This window comes from Vulpes vulpes, chromosome 2 (genome assembly GCF_048418805.1).
Source record: "Vulpes vulpes isolate BD-2025 chromosome 2, VulVul3, whole genome shotgun sequence".
NCBI lineage: Eukaryota > Metazoa > Chordata > Mammalia > Carnivora > Canidae > Vulpes > Vulpes vulpes.
In genome coordinates, this window is record NC_132781.1 from 129,949,417 (window position 1) to 129,969,817 (window position 20,401).

The window sequence follows — 20,401 nt, forward strand, 5'->3', positions numbered from 1 at the left end:
AGATCAAGTTCGGGTTCCCAGAGGGGCTTCATTCATACTGAGCACTTAAATGTTGACACACGTTTGGAAGTGTTTGATGCCTGTGTCCCTTCCAGGGCATGAGCCCAGGAGAGCAGAAACTGTATCTTGTTCTCTGCTGAAATCTTAGGACCTTGTCATTGGTGGAGTAAGTACTGACCCAACAGAGAACTGTTGAATGTCTGAGTCACTCGGTACACCCAAACGCATCATTAAGCAGAGGAGATCTCTTCACAGCCCTGTTTAGAAAACACCGCTTGATCTTACCGGCCATCTGAAGTGTTAGGGCTTATTTTCCTATAGCAAGGTGAACCTACCTAATTTATTTGGTTTCATTTGATGACGAGTATTGGTACTAAGTTACGTCACTATCCTCCTGTCCTTTCACGTCATCCGTCTTCATCACTCTTGGAAACTTGTGCTCACTGACCTACAATTTGAAATGAATAATCTTTTGTTTGTAAAAGATCGAGTCATAAATAGGCAGAATCAACCCATGCTTTTATTTTCATTGCATATAAAAATTTCATATGAAGGTATTGATGTACAGTACTATCCCCATGGGCTGTAAGAGAGGCTAAGAAACCACTAAAAGAATCATCATTTGTAATGCTCACACACAATTTACCACTCTGAAAACGTATCCTAAGAAATAAAATTAAAAACAACTAAAATCAGGATGTTTTTCATAATTATAGTGTCCCCTTTGTACTGTTTAAAACAAAAGTAATCAAATTCCTTTGGGCCAGGGCTGCTAAAATCTACAGTTTGTGTCAAAAAAAATAGAATAAAATAACAGGAGGCTCATTTTTCCTAGAAAAAGGATCTCTCGCGAAGTCAAGTGCTCTGAGGGCTGGGCAAGAGTGGGAGGCAGTTTCCATACCACCCACTGGGAACTTTTCATAGCTTTTGGGAGTTGGCCATCATGCCAAGGTTAATTTTTAAAATTCTAAAGCCATAGTAGTTTTGCGGAAACAGATCCTAGCAAATGATCAATCACTTCTGCATGAATTGGCATCATACAAAAAATGTGTTTTATCTATGGATTTACATACATTATGGAGATTTGGTTGATCTTAGTTGAAAAATTCCAATGTTAAAAAAAATGACCTTTTCCTATTACATATTCTCTTAACCTGACAGAAAGCTGATGAGTAAATGACTAACGAACATGTGTGACCAGTGGCTCTAGTTTCAAATCAAGTTCATTTGCCTATGCGCTTAAGAGGCCAAAAAGACTTTGTTATCACTGGACAATATATTTTCCCAAGTAGTGTTTGAAAGTAAAAACAAAACAAAACAAAAAACCATCAGATGTAACTAACTGAAGTAGCTCCTGATCAATGGATGGAGAAAAAAGTCAAATGTGCAGTGCTGCTTCAAGGCAAGAAGTGCTTAAAAGCTTGTATCTCAGAAGGGTCTCAAAATCTTCTAGTTATGGTCAGAAATCCAATTGGTTCAAAGCTTGGATGTAAAATGCCCAGCCCTAGTCCCCCCATTACCTTACTTTCATATGCAGCAAACCAGAAGAAAATATTGGTTAAAGTTAAGGCACAGCCCTGGGACCAAAGACCTGCAGCTATGTTTTTTAAATTTATATATCTTTATGTACTTTATAGTTTTCTTGAATCTTCCATAAACAAGCTCTAAGGTGACAAGACTATATTACAGGAGAAAAGAAAATGTACAAGGAGTATGTATACACACCATTCATTCTCTCACCAAGAGTTTCCAAATATATCAACACCATCCCATCATGGGATGATGTTTTAATAAGAACTGATAATTTACAATTAACATTACAGTATGTACATTACAATAAATACATGGTTGTAAACAGACAAACAAGACTGTATTACAGGTAAGGTCATTTGGTGAGAAAAAAATGCATGGCACAAAAAATAAATAATGCATTCAAAAATTATCATAAAGCTTTCTATAAAATCCATTTCATTCAAGTTTTTTTTCCTTGTCTGCAATTTGTTCTATCTACATTATTTTCTTGTGAATTTTAAGTGACGTTAAGAGAAAATAAAACAGCATTATTGTGTTTAGTAACTTGCAAGCTGAAATGTTCTGGTTTTATGCAAACTTGGACATTTTTTTTCCCCATACAGTACCCAGATATTGCATTTTCTTATGGCATTTTTAGGAAATGTAAAGCCACTTGTACAAGGATGTTCTTTTTAAAGCCATGTATAATTCTGAAGCACACTTTGGCGAGAGAGAAGGAAAGAGAAAGAAGGGAGAGGATAAGCAGATTGTACAGTGCATTAGTCCCTGTCTCCTGGATATTATGTATGCCTTTTCTACAATTTGATTGTCCGTCGGTGAGTATCTTCACAACATGTGACCATTATAAACCAACAAATTGAAAAAAACAAACAAACCCAAAAACACCTCTCTGTTTTTCAATGCAGTTACAGATCCTTTCAGATCTGGATTTGTGATATATTGCTATTTTAATTTTTCTTCTATTATTAAGACTTTAGGCACTCTGTGGGGGGTAATACCAAGCATTAGTGAGAGGAGGGAATGACAGTATTTTGGATAAAGGAATAAACTCTAGATTGTTTGCCTTTTCTTCTAGACCTCCATCGAGGACAAACAAAATTAAAACAAACGAGTTTCCAAGTGTTCTTGTGAAACCACTTGGCTAAACATAGGACTTTATTTGAAAGACTACTGATCTTTTATTCAGGGAGGAGTGTGGAAATCTGATAATTAGTTTATTCTTGTTCGGCTTTAAGAACAGACCCGAGCTACATAATTTTTCTATCAAAGGTTCCCCTGTGTATCTCGGGGTACTAGAATAGGGATGATCCTCAGCTTTGGGTCATTTCCCTGACTGATGACTTAGTTATTCGCCCCCAGTACGCATCTTGAGAAATCCCAAACATAAATGTTTTTCAGGGTTACAACTTTTCTTGACTTTTTATTTTCCATTTGGTCAGATATCTTTTTTTGGTCTTGATTTCAATTCTTGGATATCAATGTGAAAAATGAGAACTTCATAGAGAGAAGGTAAGGCTTTATTAAGAGCTGAAATGGGAAGAGAGTACAAACTAAGTACCCCTGGATGCCAACTGGAGGTAAATACTGGGGAGCTATGTCAAAAATTATAACACAGTTCTTAAATGCAGCCAAGAATTATCTCTGTTACTTGGGTAGAATCTTCTTACCCAACCTAGTATTTCTGGGTGGCCTTATATTATTACCCGACTTCTGGTGCCATCGGCATCAGCTTCTTTCCCTCTGTGCATTTCAAGTTCTCCTCTACAAGACATACTCATGGACCAATAATAATTGAGAAAGCAGTTTCTACACTACGTGGCTGTCCATTAAGGAAGAGTAGTTGCTACACTTAAAATCTCTTCTCAATAATATTCCTCATGTAGTTCCTAATCCCATGGTGAAATCATGGAAACAAAAAAGTATTAGTTGTAGTGGTGTTCGTTAATATATTCTGCTAATATTGTTAAAATTCACCTAGCTAGCTGTTAACTTTTCTCTGTAAATCAGAGAGTAAAAGTTAGTCATATATATGGTCTCGTGGTTGAAATGAATGGTGACTCTAGCCTGACTACCTGCTTCTTTGCATCAGTCAGAATGGTGGTGATATATTTGATAAGACCCCATCTAGTGAACATGGACAGAGGTTCAAACACACACTAAAGAATAAAGCAGCACAAGGGGAAAAGGCTTTTCTTACTACAATTGACTGTTGAAAACAATAAAAATGAGCATAAAATGTGTGGGTTATTACAAAAACATGCACTTGTGAAATGAGGGTCTACTGACACAGCAAAAAGTTATCAGAAGACACTAAGTAGGAAAATATCTAAAAAAGACTGACCATTTTAGCTACTGGGTATTTATATATCTCTTACTTGCTTCAGACAACACCAACTGATGATCGTTTATGAGGCTTAAGACACATTAGACAGGATGCACATCAAAGTATTACAGAACAAATATTCACTCTGTACATCGTGAAAAAAAATGTCAGTGAGAGCAACTCTGCTTATCTGAAAAGATTGAAATGAAAGTAAATGAAGACCTACAAAAAAGGGTTTCCTGCAACATAAAGTTGGGTTTTGTTTTAAAATATGGAAGTCATTGGTATATAAAACCATGAATCACTACAAATTAGTTAATTGCTATGAACTATAAGGTGCAAGTAAAATTCATAAATCAGATTTATCCAGTGTAGCACAGATTTGTACTGAAAACTTGCAAGTTACTCCTTAGAAAAAAATAACCAGTGGCAGATGAAGTTTTGAACATAGTTTTTTTAAATATAATACCTCAATACATTTAATAATAAAAGTAAGCTCTACAAAAAATCTGTTTTACATATCATACAAAATGTAGAGGTCAGTGCAGCTCACTGGACCGCACTGTTCAGTCACGTATCAGGAAGACTTGAAATTAGAAAATTATGCAGTTGCTGTGGCTCATCTTATCTTCCTCCTGGTAACAGATCTGTGCTGTGTCCTGTTCCTGACACATTCGTTGCTTCATCTGTGAGTTCGCTCTGTCTGTGTAATGCTTTCTTTCTGCTGAAAATATTGCAAACAAATTAAAAGTAAAGAAACCCCAAAGCATATCAATGTTTGGGCTGCCCGATGAGCCACACTCCCTTGAAAACATTTTGGAGTTGATTTTTCTCTGTTTTGTCAGCTCTTTACCAAGCTGAAATCTTGTTAAAATGCTGTTCGTGAAGATGTTCCCCTTGCTCTGATGACATGGAGGTGAAAAAACTGGTTACAATATTCCTGAGCGCCAGACTGAGTAGTCAAGGTCAGTTTTGTTCAACAAACATCCTGGCAGATGACAGTGAGGTGTGACCATGGTTGTGGCATGTGACATGCACTTTGGAAACAATTTTTCTACTTAAATTAAAAAAAAAAAGAAAAGAAAAAAATTAAAAAGAAAAGGTGCCCTTCTTTGCACCGTTACGTGTCAGGAGAATGGTCTTCTATTACGCAGGCTTCGGGCTGGCTGTCTTCTTCTTCTCCTACTGTCTCCTCTTCCACTTGCTCATCAAGGGGGATCTCGGTAGACTCCGAGTCTTGAGTACAGAGGGTCTTGGAGTCACTGCAGCTAGTGTCTTCTTCAACCTGACTTCCACTGTCCTTTTCGGTGTCGGATTCGCCGTCCTCCTCTAAAGTTAGCTCAAATTGGAACTTCTCGGTTTGACCCTGCCTGCCTTCCTCCTGCTCATCTGGTGCCGGCGAGGGGCTCTGAGGAATTGTGCTCTGGTACCATTCACGATTGTCCTCCAAAGTGTCCAGAATGTCCTGGGCGTCAGGATGCACAAGGTCTGCCCACGTCTCCCAGAGAGGATGAACAATATAGTCTATGAAGCCCACCTGGTTTAAACAAAACAAAACAATTCCAATTTGAGTGTAAGACTTGGGACTGAGAAACAATGAAAGGTGAACTAGATCCTGCAAACATACTTGATGATGACTTGATGATGACAATTTATATCCATAAATATATATAATTTACATTAAAATACAAAATACAGAACATAGCCCACAAACACTGAGCAGAAGACTTCTAGCCTGAGTTTGGTATAATAGCCACTATTTGAGGCAACAGACCATATAAAAGTGTTGTCACTAGCTGGTGAAAATTAGCAAGAGCTCTTAGTTCAAGAGTATGTTTATGATGTAAAAAATATCTCTTTGTTTACACAGTTGGGCTTGGGCATTCGACCTGGATTTTATTTTAGAATGGCCAATTTATAAGTGAATCCAGGTAACTGAAATCAGAACCAGGTACTCCATGCCTTCATATCACTGAATTCACTTATGAGTTCAGATGGCCCAACTTCTCTCTGGATGTATATACTATAGGAATATAGATGTAATGGATGAATATAGTGTCATGAGAAATGAATATATGACCATATGAATAAAAATCAGAAGAATGACAGTTCCTTGGCTCATAAACACGAATACGAAATTGAGCCTCTCAAAAACAAAGTCATTTGAAAGACCCAGTGAAATACTGCATGATATGTATATGAAGTGACCAAATGTTCAGGGTGGAGTCTTGTTCGCTCTGCAAACTTTATGCTTAATGCGTCACCTGTGATTTTTCCACAGATGCATTGTGCTTGTCACACATAGGACTTATCTCCATGCCCCGCTCCCTCTCTCGGTCTCCTTGGCGGAAGAACTCCTCCATTATGCGGTCAGTCCACTGGCGATACAGCTGGAGAGGCTTTGTGGGGTTGCTCAGGTCTGCACAGTGCACCATATTCTGAAGGACCTATTAAAATAGACCAATGCTTTATTCAGCTGCTTCTTCTTGCTCGTTTTTTTTTTTTTGTTTTGTTTTGTTTTTTTACTAGAAATTCACAGTGGGTGACTGTGACACTTAAAAATACATGTAGTGTAAGATTCCTTCCCAACAGCTCAACTATGATGTGTCTGTGTATGGTTCACACTTGTATTAATAGCCCCAGATAATGTCACTTCCACTGTACCTACATATCATGAGAAACTGTTTATGTGTGCCCATGGCTGATTAAATTCAAGCTGCTTAAGTATTGGCTTTGTGAGACATTGAGGGTTTTTTTTTAAATGCATATGCAAATGAAAAGACAAAGAGATTTTTACTTGGTTAATTCTCACGACTAAGAATTTGGTTAAAAAATTCTGCTTATAATTACTAACATTATAAGCTGGAAGAAAGGAAACAAATCTTATCAAAGTTATACACAGACATATGTGTACACAAACACAGAACAAATTCAAATGATGCTTTACCTGAATCCTATCAGAATAATTATCCAGAAGAAGAACTCCAGAACTTGTCACTTTCTTAGTTTCAACCATAGTCTTCAAATCAGCCAGTAGATTCATGTGTTTTGACATGTCTGTCGCAAGAACCTTAAAAGAGTATTTCCGTAAATAACAAAGTCCAGGAGAAAGTCAGAATTTGCACATGAAAATGTTAACCCCAAACGTGAAAGAAATGGACGAACACTAAGGCATCTAACAGTAGTGAATGGAATTCTGTACTGCTCCTTCAGGACGTCTCCTCTGCTTTGCTGTAGATTTTCTTGAAGCACAGAGAAACATGTGCAATATACAGAAGGTCAGCAACCAGCAAACACTTGAAAAACGGGGACGATATCCCCACAGATAAGAAATCAGGCACATGTTCTGAAGTTTTTTTCCAGTCCTTAGACTAGAAAGTGGTACCTGGATTATGACCAAGTAATTCAACATTGCTCACAGAATACTTGAGAAACAGAATATTCTGGTTAATTTTCTGATCCAAGACAGATAATTTCTGCCTTTGTATGTACAAAGCTTAACAGTAAGTTTTTGATAACCAGAGGTTTGACTGTATTTTGTAACCACTGAGAATAATATGCATAAAGGAAAGTCATGGGTGTTTGTTAACAGCACTGTCTATTGACATAAACTTATTTTCCATTTTTGCTAGTGGAAAAAAATCCATTTGAACTAACTGCTTCTGTTAGTATTTCTCCCTGCCTGCCACCAGCCTGGAGAAATTCAGGTAATAAAACTAGAATGATGATGGCAAGCTGTCACTATTCTTAACTCCAAACTGCTAGAAGGAGACAACCTATTACAGAACCTCACTGCCAGCAGCATGGGCGGCATCTTGAATGGAAGGGGCAACAAGTTCTGAAACATGAGGTTCTCTTCCTGATACTCATCTCATTCTTACTCTTTAAAAAAACCACTTGTATCACAACTCTCTTTCTTGCTTTTATCAGCTACTTACGATGTCAATGACCATCTTCCTTAATGATTGTCTTTGCTTTTTGGTCAAATTCTGGAAAATATCACAGTTTTCTTCCTGAAGCAACTTAAAGCCCACGGCCAAATGATGGTTTTCCAAGACAGAAGAATCATTGTACATCAAGGCAAGTTCAGAGTCTTGAAAGAAAGGAGACAGAAGATAAGCAAAGCCATTTTTTCCCCTGAGTTTATGTCATTCTTCATATTCTGAGATACCTTGGTTTTAAGAGGAAATGCCCCCTCGACATCTCTGTTCACCTTACCATTACATGACACCACCCAGGAGGGAATACACTAGCTGCTGAATCTTGGGAGTGAATTCTAATGCTGCTGACATGCAACAAGTCATTTTACTTCTGGACCTCAGCTGCCTCTTTCCTAAAGTGGAAGAAGAATTGGGCCAGATGTTCTTGAATGTCCCCTTTATATCTGCCACAGGTAGCTCCACAGGTAGTAGAACATGACATCATTTTTAACATCTGTAACATGTCAACAGCATAAGGTGGACCTCCTTCCCAACATTTTATAGAATATAAGGATGTGATTTAGGATTATACTCAAGAATAGTTTGGAACAAATGAACAAAGTTAGATTTGTTCACGCTGCTCTTGCTCATTTTCTTCCATAGCATAGCTTTGGAAGTTGAAGTTTTACTCATTTTTTCATGTTCTTTCCAAGTATCACGGCAGTCACTATATACAGATATATTGTTCTTCCCACCTGTACACTCATGACTTCAAGTAGGTGTTCACCTGCCTACATAACTCCATGGTGAAGATTCTGCTGCTCCCTATGACTGTCCCAGACCTCTGTATTTTAGGCAGTAAGATCCTGCCTCTTTCCTGCTTCCTGTAAACAGGAGATCCAACTCTATAAGGTAGTCATTAAAAAAAAAAAATTGGTGCTTTATTCTTTATCCACTTAGGTCACTATAAAAACCCAAAGCACATGTATTTGACTAATGCATGGGAAATATACATTCATTTTCAAGAAAGTATTATCCAATGCTACTCAATGACTATTTTAAAGGAACTAGGAAGGAGAAGAAAGGTTCAAGTCTTAGTTCTACTGTGAAATCCTGTGAATTTACCAGTACTATAGAAATAGGAATTTACACATCTAAATATTTGCTCTCAAACTACAAGAACAGAGCGGTCTAGAGTACTAAGGAGTGAGTACAGGTATTTACAGCCTCTTTGGGGAGGATAAAACAATGGTGTTCATTTATTCATTCAGAAAGTATCTGGTCAAGTCTGACTTTTGGTCTCTGAAGGCTTCTAACTGTGAACATTTATCTATAGATGGTTAAACATACAGAAATAAAAATAACACTACATCTTAGGATTTAGCATCTGGTATTATTGTTTCTATAGTAGAATCTTATTAAATACATATTGGAAATGTCTTCTCACAGGTCAAAAAATGCCCAGTTAAACTCTAGGGTTTTTGTAAGGCAATAAATATGCATATAGACAGGGGGCCTTAATACATGAACTGACTCAGGCTTACAAAAACACAGACTGGTTTATATACCTCATGAAGAAAGAAGAAAGCAAATAAGGCTGTGGAGCCTGCAGAAAAACAAGGTGAGGAGTTGCTACTTCAAGGAGGAGGGTGATCTGTGGCACGGATACTATAACAGAGTCTCAATTCTTTTTTTTTTTTTAAGCTTTTATTCACTCATGAGAGAGATACAGAGAGAGGCAGACATAGGCAGAGGGAGAAGCAGGCTCCCTGCAGGGAACCTGATGCAGGACTCGATCCCAGGACCTAGGGATCACACTCTGAGCCAAAGGTAGACACTCAACCACTGAGCCACCCAGGTGCCCCCAAAGAATCTCAATTCTCATCAATGGAAGGATGCCCCTGCACACACAGGGTGGTCTGAGAGCCCTGAGCATGCCTCCCTTGGGAAGCTGTTGGCTCCTGACATTTACTAAGAATCCAGACTGGCCAGAAAGGTGATGAAAAGATTGCTTATGAGTGGGTCTCCCTTGCCTCTCTTAGTTTTGGGGCTGTTAACAGGAAGATGGTGAAGAACACTGATTTTTAAATGAACACATGGTAGCATTTAAGCAATTGAATATCAAGGCAGTCACTGAACTTTCTACTCTTCTTTGGGGCTGAAGGCATGTGGACACAAAACTATGGGAGGTAAGATTCTGCATTTCCGGGAAATTTTTCTCCAAAGATGCTACCGCAGCACTTACTGAGTCCTTGAGGGTTCAGGAATCATCAGAAAGTTGCCTTCATACTCTGTTCTAAGGTACAGTAGCACAGAGGTGGAGAGAGGGTGTGGGGTGACAAAGAGTTTATAGAACATTTCTGTTGAAACCTGTTTGTCTTCAAGGCCCAGTACAAGTCACTGCTTGCATGAAGCCCTTCATGATTACCACAGGCAGAAGTGCTCACTTTTTGCTGCAAAGTCCTTTATACTCTGTACCACTGATTTGGTACTGATCACATTCCACCTGATTTGTCATGGTCTCTGTATATGTCCTTAACAATCTCTTCCAAAGATCTCCCAACCCACTGAGAGACTTAAGACCACCCTATTATAAAATGAAAAGTTATTCACGTAATGTGCATGGTTGTCTGGTTTCTCCTTGAAATGGGAAAGGGAAGTGGTAGTTGTACTATCTAGTTGCCAAGAACAAAGATTAAAACGGGCTCACTCCCTCAATCCATTAACTCCCTACGCCAATAACCTGCCTTACTTTTCTCCACCAAACTAGTCCCATCTGATACTCATGTGTTACAGTCTATTCTCTTCCAGCATAATGCAAGCTCTTCAGAGCCAGGCCATTATCTTGTTCACCCATATATTCCTAATGCCTAGAACACTGTTTGGCACAGAGTAGGCTCTCAATATTTTTTTGTTGAATAAAATGACAATCTCTGTAGTATTTCTATATAATCACATTTGATAAAAATGAATTTATTCATATTTTGAAAGTGTAAGATTTATGCAGAAAAATAACATTCTATATATAGTCCACAGATGCAGCTATGGAAAGCTTATTTTAAAATGAGACTAGAGAAATCAAGCAGTGTGTATACTGGTAGCTAAATCCAGCTCTACTTTAATATAGTGAAAGGTCTCTGCTCTTGGAAATCAGAGCTGTATGCTTTGAACACATGACCAATGTGAGTAAATCTTTTTCTCTAAAATTTAGGCATCTTTGCTATAAACAAAAATTACTTGGTTTCCAAGTAAAATTTAATACTATATATACTCTGTACTTTTGACAGTGCTTTATTGTTTTGAATAATATTGCTGTGAAGTCAAATGCTCTTTCTTATGATAAATACTCTCCAGAGTGTTATATTCAAAACTTTATGATGCTTTTTTATGGGTTTATTTACATGTACTGTCCTTGAAAAAGACTTACGCAGCTTCCTACCCTGGAATTTCAACTTCTTAAAATCCTGTCCAGGTTCCCCTCCTCCCCCCAAATAACTCACAAAACTTAACCAACTCTGCCCAGTAGAAATTATGTCTCTGTTTTCAAAACCTCCAGCATGCTTACCATGAATAACATAATACCAATCATCTGGCACCTACCTACAAGTGGAACAGGTAATGGAAAGTACTATCACAACTAAGAAGCTAAGCTGTGCCTAGACTGGGAAGTAGCCTGGTGAGCTCCAGAACCCTTCTACCAGAAGGGGCCATGCCCTCTCACTGCACCTCTACAGCCTCCTTAAAATAGGACAGGTGACCTCTCAACTTTGGGTTTGTAAATGTGATTACTGGAAGTCTTTAGACTTCTCTCTTAAAAGAAACAGATTCAACCTTCGGCTTTGGACAAGTTGGCAAAACCAGCTCCAAGGTAAAAGAGCTGAGAGTGTGTGCTAAACCTAATCACTGAGGCTCAATCCATGAAAAAAAAAACAAAAAAAAAAAACAGAAAACATACCCTAAATGTCTATAAAGAAAAGGGGGAGGGGTTGCTGCCAAAAAAAATAACATAATTTTGATATGGTATTTCACAATGCTATTTGTTACTAGTTTACAAGTTCTGAGAGGGACTTCTTTAGAGAATGCTGTTAAGTTAAAACTTCCTTATGTCACTGGTTACTCATTAACCTCTTCAGTGTCCTGAAATAAAATGCTTGCCGGCATGACCCCTAGTCAAAAGCGAACCAAGGCAGTGATTTCTCATAATGACCAGGGGCCCTGATCAACCCTGGGATACTTTCCTGTATCAGGTGAATGATGCTGATTCACTCTCACAGGAATAACACAGCCTCCTCACACCCCACCCTCGAGAAAACATTAGCAATCCAAAGCTGCTCTGGGAACTGTTAACTTCCCAACCGTTGCTGAGGTCTCAGAGAAAGGAGATCATCATACTATCACTGAACAACAAAAGTACTTCCAGAAGCTGGATGAATTACCCTTCCACCTCAGGCAGGTCATCAGCAAAATGACCTTCAACAGATGCCAGAGGCCACTGTCACTGAATTTATAATTATCCCCTAAATTTGTTCATCATCTATCTCAGAGAGACTCAAACTTTGGAGAGCATCAGATTCATTTGTGGATAGAGGCCTTGCTAGCTTAAATTTCAGACTCCATGGGTACACTAATGCCTGCCATAGTCCAGCTCCAGCCTAAATCCATAGGCTGACCTTAGGGGGTTCACAAGAGAGAATCATAGAGCAGGTTCTCATTTTTCTTTAAAAAAAAAAAAACTATGAGAGTACTTGGAAATAGTGACTTATTGTGAGTTATTTTAATCTATCCTCTAATCACAATTGTAATGTTACAATAAGAGAACACACAATACTGTATAGAGAGTAAAATGCAAAGATAACACACCAGTCTCTATTTCTGGTGTTATTTTAAAGAAAAAAAAACATGCACTTTTTTTTAAGGCAGACATTAAAACAAAATTTTAACATATTTCTTAAAAACTTGTAAAATTAGGAACATAACAAGACATGCATAAGAATCAAAATAATAAATCAGGTCAGGTTTAGGAAAAGTGCATACAGCACACTGTACTATATGACCTCTCTGCTCTTCTCAGGTCCACCCTAAGCCCTGATACTGTAAACTCCTACAGTTGCATCTGATGTATATAAATATTTATGTGTTAATATTTAGTAGTGCCTAGATGACTCTTGAAAACACCCCATTATCGGTTCTCATAAGATAGCTGGAACATTGTGATGTTAGCCTCTGTCCAATCCTGGGTAAATAAGTTCATAAATCAAACTTCTAAAATGTACTTGAGTAATCACACCTCTCAGGAAATCCATGACTTTCCCAACCTCCTACATATAAAATGAGTCACTAAGGTGCATTTTGTTATAGAATAGTCCAGAGGCGACTGAGATATAAAAAATGGATGTAAATAATATTAGAGATCTAAGTTAAACCTCTCTAAGTGATGCTACATTTAAATTGCCTCTTTAAATCTGGCTATAGCAAAGTACTGAGAATAAAAGGGGAATGAAAAGACACTGCAGGGTTTGACTTCTTTATCACTAGAAGGCTGTTATCCACAAATGCATAGCAAAAAAGGGCAGATTTTTAATAGATATAAGAAATTCTTTAGCAGGGTGCCTGGGTGGCTCAGTCAGTTGAGCATCTGCCTTTGGCTTGGGTCATGATCTCAGGGTCCTGGGATCCAGCCCTCCTGAAACGGGCTCTCTGATTGGTGGGGAGTCTGCTTCTCCTTCTCCCTCTGCCCCTCCACTTCTCTCTCTTGCTCTCTCTCAAATAAATAAATAAAATCTAAAAAAAAAATAATTTAACAACTTTGCATTTGTTTTTTTTGTATGTAAATATTAATTTATAACATTAATCTGCCATGGTGGGAGGAAATTAAATAAGAGTACATTTAAATCATTTACCAATTAACTTCAAGTATCAAAAGAACAGAAATTCTGTAAAATTAAAACCTCTTCAAAGGCATAGCTCAAGCACTGCCTAAACATTCTATGAAGCTGTGTGTCAGAGAATGCTCCAAATTAAACAATCTCTACCACTCCTATTTCCAAATTCAGTAATGTCTTTTTTTAAATAAAGATTTTATTTATTTATTTGAGAGAGAGAGTAGGCAAGCACATGCATAAGTTGAGGGGTGGGTCTGGAATGGGAGTAGGAGAAGCAGACTCTTCCCTGAGCAAGGAGCCTGAGGCTCCATCCCAAAACCCTGAGATCATGACCTGAGGTCAAAGGCAGATGCTTAACTGACTGAGCCACCCAGGCGCCCAGTGCTGACTTCTTATTTGAGGAAATGTCATGGGTATGAAAAAATTTTATAGTTAAAAATATTTAAATAAAAGAGAAATCAAAAGAGATAACCAGTCAAAGAGATGTTCCTATTACCCTCAACAGAAGATGCAAAAAGGAAAGAACAGACCTGGGCTTGGTGGTATAGGAGGAAAGAGTAATCATAGCCTCTGAAGAAGATTAAATGACAACCTCCCACAAAGTGAGGAAGTTTTAACATTAATTCTGATAACTCTTCCTGTTTTTATTTAAAACTTTAGGGACAATATAACTATCTAAATCTTTCTGCAAACTTTCACTTTTGATTACCCATGTCTACTAACATGTTATTTCTAAAGAAGTACTGGAATACATATTTTTCAAACAACATAATCCTCATGGGATAGAATGATAATTTTCAGAGCTAGGTTATATTAACAAACACTATCAATAAAATGTGCATTTACATGTCCCAAAAGAACATTACGGATCTGGAAACACCCATATTTATAAAGATTCTCAGTCATTCTAAAACTTACAAAGGAAAAATTTTCTTGCAAAAATAAACAAACTTCACTCACTTGTATTGATCAGAAACTGATTTGACACACCAGGATGATCTACATCATGTATTGCACTGGCAAAAATTGCTGCAAGAATCTCCAAATCTGTAAACACAGCCTGTAATATCAAACAATATATATAACATTATTATTCTGTAATAATACAATGAAAGATATATACAAATGCAAAATTACTTCCTAGAATTTGTTGGAAAACAAAATGAAGCTTCAAAATATTTAATAGTTTATTTTACAAGTATCTAAGATGTTTAAGGATGTCCTGAAAATGTACATAAAATTAATGACATGACCAATTATTTTTATTCATTCAAACCAGGGACTCTCAATCTTAGTAGAATTGGTATTTGGGGCCAGATTGTTCTTTGTTGTGGGAGGCTATCCTGTGTACCATAGTATCGGGATCCCTGGCCTGAAGCATGAGATGTCAGAAGAATCTGTCTCCAAGCTGTGACAGATGACAATGTCTGGGGGGGGGGGGGGGGGGGGCGTGTCAAGGCAGGAGGAAAGGGGAGGGAGGAACCAACCCCAGCTGAGAATCACTCATTCAGATGATGAGGTATTAATACAATTTTATAATGAAAACAATCTGAACTATAAAATATATTAGCAAGAGAATCTTTCCCCCAAATGATTAAGGAAATATTAATCAATAATAAATATTAATCAATAAATTGATTAATAAATATTTAATGGAACATCTTAAAATCTAGAATTAATCTGTTTCTTTTTTGAAAAATTCTATGAAAAATATCACAGCACTGTCTATATTTTATATGTAATATCATCCTTTGAACTATAAATGCAAAAGGCAGCGAAACCATTAATTTTCTGCCCTGCAGACACCCTTCAGCATAAAAGTTTAAGAAACGCTTGTGAGTAGCAGCAGGTTAGTGGTCTAAAAGTTTTAGAAATCAGATTTACCTCCAAGGCAGGTGTAGATAACAGCACATGTGTTGACTGGACCACATCTGCAGCATGAATATTGTTGTGGTAGGCCACATCAGCATGGTAATGGTCTTCCAGGGTCATAAGGTATGTAATTAAAGTGTCTACTGGAATTTTAAATGTTTTTAACAAATCCCGTTCCTATAGGAAAGGAAATCCTTTTAACATTTTGCTTTCACATAAAAAATAGAGTGTGTTAACAGAAAAATCACACCAGTGTCACCTATGGATAACCCAGAAATAGAAATAGCACTCTTGGGAGTGTCTAGCAAGGGAAATGGAACCCTTTGAGAATATCTAGGGACTTTGGGAGACAAAACCAGGATAGGATGGTCCTGGGGCACCACATTGCTTTCCTCAAGATGAACGGTGTCAGGAATGAGCTGCCAACTATAAAAGTGTCTGTGTCTCATAATCGTGAAGGCAGTTTCAGTCCAACACCATTGACTTAGCTAATGGATCACACCATGTGAAACTAAACATTTTCTCTAGGGCTGGAATATGCCATGCCAGTCACAAGGTGTCTACAGCCTCAACTTCTCATTTGTATCCTAAACCTGAGCTGGAGCAAAAGCTCAACAAGAGCAGAAGAAGAGATAGAAGAGAGCAATACAAAAAATAGCAATTGAAGAAATTATATTCTAAGGTTAGTTAGCAAGAGGCTTATTCATTTTTTAGCTAGTACCACTCTATGCAAATCAGAGTCATGTAGATGATTTTTAAATTCTTTTTTTAATGGATTGCTTCAATTTTCTCACAGGACTTCTTTTTAAATGGGAAAAAATAACAAAATTGTTTTAACTGTATTTGACCCACAATCCAACCTTTGTTATCATCTATCTGTCCCTTGGTAAAGGGGAAAATAAGAAAAAAGTATCAAAATAAGCAAAAGAGGATGAATAGTAAAGAAGATAAAACACAAATACATTTCATAGACGAGACATTACATCATCATATAAAGGAAAGGTGATAGAACTTTACCACATTACCTGAAAAATAGTATGCATGATAACAGTCAAAGGCCGGTTACCAGACAGCTCTGCTATTCTGAAAACATGAAGACCCCATTTGTTCACATCTTCTAGTTCCTAGGGTTAGAGAAAGATTGAAAGAATTAGGAGGCAGAAGTAGAATATAACCAGTGAACACAGTTATTTAAACATTACTGACTTTAATAGAGTGTTAGGTTTAAAAAAAAGATTCAATTTAAGTGTAATGGATGTACCCTGTAAATACAGGCAAACTTTTAGGTAAACTCAATTAAATGCACTGAAAACTGAATAGTATCGCTTGACCTCATGCCTTTGACAATACGACATACTTAAATACTTGACTATCAATCTCAAAGCATTTCTTCAATAGATAAAATCTATTTACAAAACCTTAACTATTCTCCGAAAACCCAAAAGATAGAAGACTTCTAACTCTTTAAGGTCAATCAAATGGAGCTACAAAAAAAAGTAATGAACACATACACAAACTGTCTAAATTCACATATTAATAAAACCCAAATAATTTGTAAAGAGCTTTATAAAGTACTTTGCTACCTTGTAAAAAAAAAAACAAAAAGACCCCACAAATTGATGAACTAGTCCTTCTACTTTAAAAGAGAAAGAATCAAAACTCATTAAAAAGCTTCCCAATATATTATGATCATGATCCTTAAAATCATCTTACCTTGGCAAGGACATCCTCTTGTTCAGTTTTAACCCCAAACCTCGGGATGCTTGAATTCGTCAAACTGGAGCTATGCATCAACTTCTTGACCCCACTGATCTGAGACATTGGCCTTTTCTTTTTCTCCTTTTCCTTCTGAGTTGGAGAAGGAATTTCCACTTCATGTTGCTTATCTGAAGAAATATAGAAAAGTTTCTACATTTACTGTGAAGTCTACCTGAGTTGTTACTTTTAAATCATAACGTCGACAACCAGATAGGTTTTAATCAATCACTATATGCTCCAGAAAATATTTCCAAGTAACACTTCTTCTAGAAAAGTATTTACAATTTGATGTGGGCTTATTATGATACTTTCCAACACAAAATTGAGCAAATAAATCCCACGGCAAAATAATTAACATCAAATGTATCAGGGGTTACTACTTGGATGGAATGTCTTAATAATTTTTTTGGGAAGACTTATGATAGATTCAGAAAAAGCAAAACATATTGGCTATTTCCACTGTTCATCAACTGTCTCTGTTTGAAATTCATTTGGTGGCTTAGAAACTGCTCTTGCCAACTAAGGATCCCAGTTTTTAAACCTATTTTCAAAAAGGAAGGAACTTCATATACAAGTATCATAAAAATAGCACTGGGTGAACCTAATGGCTTACTGAAGTGGGTCATAATGTAAGAATACAAACAATACATTTGAATGACTTACATTGTTTCTACAATTTTGTATTTTCCATACACTATAGTGAGATAATGGTTATGATATAACAAGGGGAGCACATGAAATCTCCAGTATCATCTGTTAAGTAACTGTCAGATTCAATTGTTGTTTTCAAATAAAAGACATAAGACACCTCAGTATATTCATCAACTGTTTCAAGGCAGTGAATTCCTAACTCATCCATGCACAAGCATGTGTTCAATAAATGTCTCTTTAGTGAAAGTACTAGTTACATATTAGAGCAATATTGTTTTGAAAGTAAATTCAAACCAAGGATACATTCACATTATTGACTTTCACTAAATGAATGTTCATTCTGTGAATAGGGAGTGGGTGGTATCCCAGTACACTACACTGTCAACTATTAACACTAGCACGCTTTTCTTTAGTGGTTGTATTATATCTGCCTCAGTCTACCAGGCGTGGTGTTCATCAGACTATAACTCATTGATGGCAGGGACCATTTGTAATTTACCATTACGAAATGCCCAGCAAAGTCTGGAATTTAACAAGAATTTGTTAAATGAATGCATAGATCTAAAACATTTTATGGTTTAGTGCTTTGGAAAAACTGGCAACCTACAACTTTAATCCAGGGAATCCCTAACACCCTGAATAAAGCTAAAAGATAAAAAATGTACTTTGTCCCCTTAGAGTCCAAAACTTAGAGGCTTAGACACTCAAATTATCAACAGGATGAATGAAAACAAATGGTTTCCAAAATGAGTTGGTGCCCCAATCTACCTGGGGCCAAAAACAAACTCAAAAAGAAAACTTTAAAATTGCATTTAAATTATTATTCTCACCTAAGAATGTGTTTGATATATACTCTGACACTTGATTTCCAGACCGACTCATTTCCGAGAGATGGGTGAGCTCCCGATTAAGCATCCTTTTAAACTGAAAAACAGAAAAATAAAATGGAGTAACTTAAGAGGAAAATCCAAGTGAGGTAACATAACGATACTGTAAGATACAGAAAACATGCCCATGAATTTTTAAATTGTCCTGACAGTTTAGATCAGTGACATCAAACAGAACTTTCTACAATGTTGGAAAGTTCTAGAATCTGAGCTATCTGTTACGGTAGCCACTAGTCACATGTGGCTATCAAACACTTGAAATGTGGCTAATGAAAATGAGCTGAATTTTAAGTTTTATTTAATTTCAATTTAAATTTAAATAGCCACATGTGGCTGGTGGCTACTATATTGCACAACACAGATTTAGACACTCAATGACATTAATTAAGAAGAAAAAAAGGAATAAAAAATTAAAGTATATTATTAGTATTTAGAGAAGGAAAAAAAAAACCTAATTTATAGGCACACAATATATGTGCTGCCACACAATAGAACACCATGTATCAATTAATTTGTCATTTGCAGAAATGAATATGTATACTGGTGAGAGGTTAAAATGTTGTTTGTTACCCCAAAGCAAAAATGAATACATTTATTTGAGTACTCTTTCAGAACAATGAAGTAAAATATTTGAATAGATAGTATATAATTTTTCCTTTTTAAAGTTTTTTTTCCAAATAGAAGGTATAAGATTTTTTGTTTCTCAGCATCCATGGGATTTAGCAATCCATTTCTCTCAAGTCACATAAATACACAACAGGTCAATTTTCAATACTCAACTTCATTACTTCACAATTTATTTTACCATGCCATGGTGCCCATTTTATCCTAAGAAACACTGGGATTATCTCATAACCAAAACATGGCATTACCCAAATCCAAGATTCTCCAAGACTTTATGTTTTTCCATCCATCACCTGTTTCTTACCATGTTTTCTTGATTCCCAAAATAGCCCAAATGGTCCTTTAAGTAAGTCTTAATATTTCTCTTAATATACAGAAACAGTATTTTTTCCTGTTACATTGATTACTATTAGATACTTGATCAAAAAAAGTCAAATACAAAATATACTCTAATGTTCAGTAGCCTTTAGAATTTTAAATTTCACCATAAATTCTCATTTAAGTCTGGGGAAAAGAGAGTAGTGAATTTACCATTGAGTAACGTTTGAAGCATAATTTCTAACTCAGTATTTAATTATTAGTTTATTAGATTTTAAGAAAAAATCCTACTTCTCTGGATAATTCATACCAAGGTGTCTTAACTCAAGATAATTTGGCAAATCACTTCCAAAGACAATCTTCTCGACCATTTAGATTAGGTATAGGAATTTATCACAAAGTACTGAAGGGGATCAATAAAAACATTTCAACAGACTGCTGGATATAAGAAATGTGTATCATTCTCCTGCAGCCAAAACTGAAGAACTGGCCATAAGCAATAATAATTTTTCTGGCTGCTAATTTATAGGTCTAGGGAGCTTCTTCTCACTCAAACTCACGACATAAAGTTCATTTTTTTAATTCATGTTTTTCAATAACTTTTCTCTGATTATAAAATGCATACATGATACA

At 36.6% G+C, this 20,401-nt stretch overlaps 1 protein-coding gene across 35 annotated transcripts in view; it reads right to left on the bottom strand.

Annotated features, from left to right (window-relative positions):
- Nucleotides 1-498: 498 nt before the first annotated feature.
- PDE4D (phosphodiesterase 4D) overlaps nucleotides 499-20,401 on the bottom strand; it is a 1,410,178-nt gene continuing 1,390,275 nt past the window's right edge. For all 35 annotated transcript variants that reach the window (XM_072749980.1, XM_072749970.1, XM_072749992.1 and 32 more), the window contains 9 exons: nucleotides 18,770-18,863; nucleotides 17,244-17,416; nucleotides 16,556-16,654; nucleotides 15,543-15,707; nucleotides 14,619-14,718; nucleotides 7,795-7,949; nucleotides 6,804-6,926; nucleotides 6,121-6,303; nucleotides 499-5,393 (listed from right to left, as the gene is read on the bottom strand). In XM_072749980.1, the coding sequence (XP_072606081.1) occupies nucleotides 4,977-5,393; nucleotides 6,121-6,303; nucleotides 6,804-6,926; nucleotides 7,795-7,949; nucleotides 14,619-14,718; nucleotides 15,543-15,707; nucleotides 16,556-16,654; nucleotides 17,244-17,416; nucleotides 18,770-18,863 (1,509 nt within the window). In that variant the 3' untranslated portion in view covers nucleotides 499-4,976. The remainder of the gene's footprint in view (nucleotides 5,394-6,120; nucleotides 6,304-6,803; nucleotides 6,927-7,794; nucleotides 7,950-14,618; nucleotides 14,719-15,542; nucleotides 15,708-16,555; nucleotides 16,655-17,243; nucleotides 17,417-18,769; nucleotides 18,864-20,401) is intronic.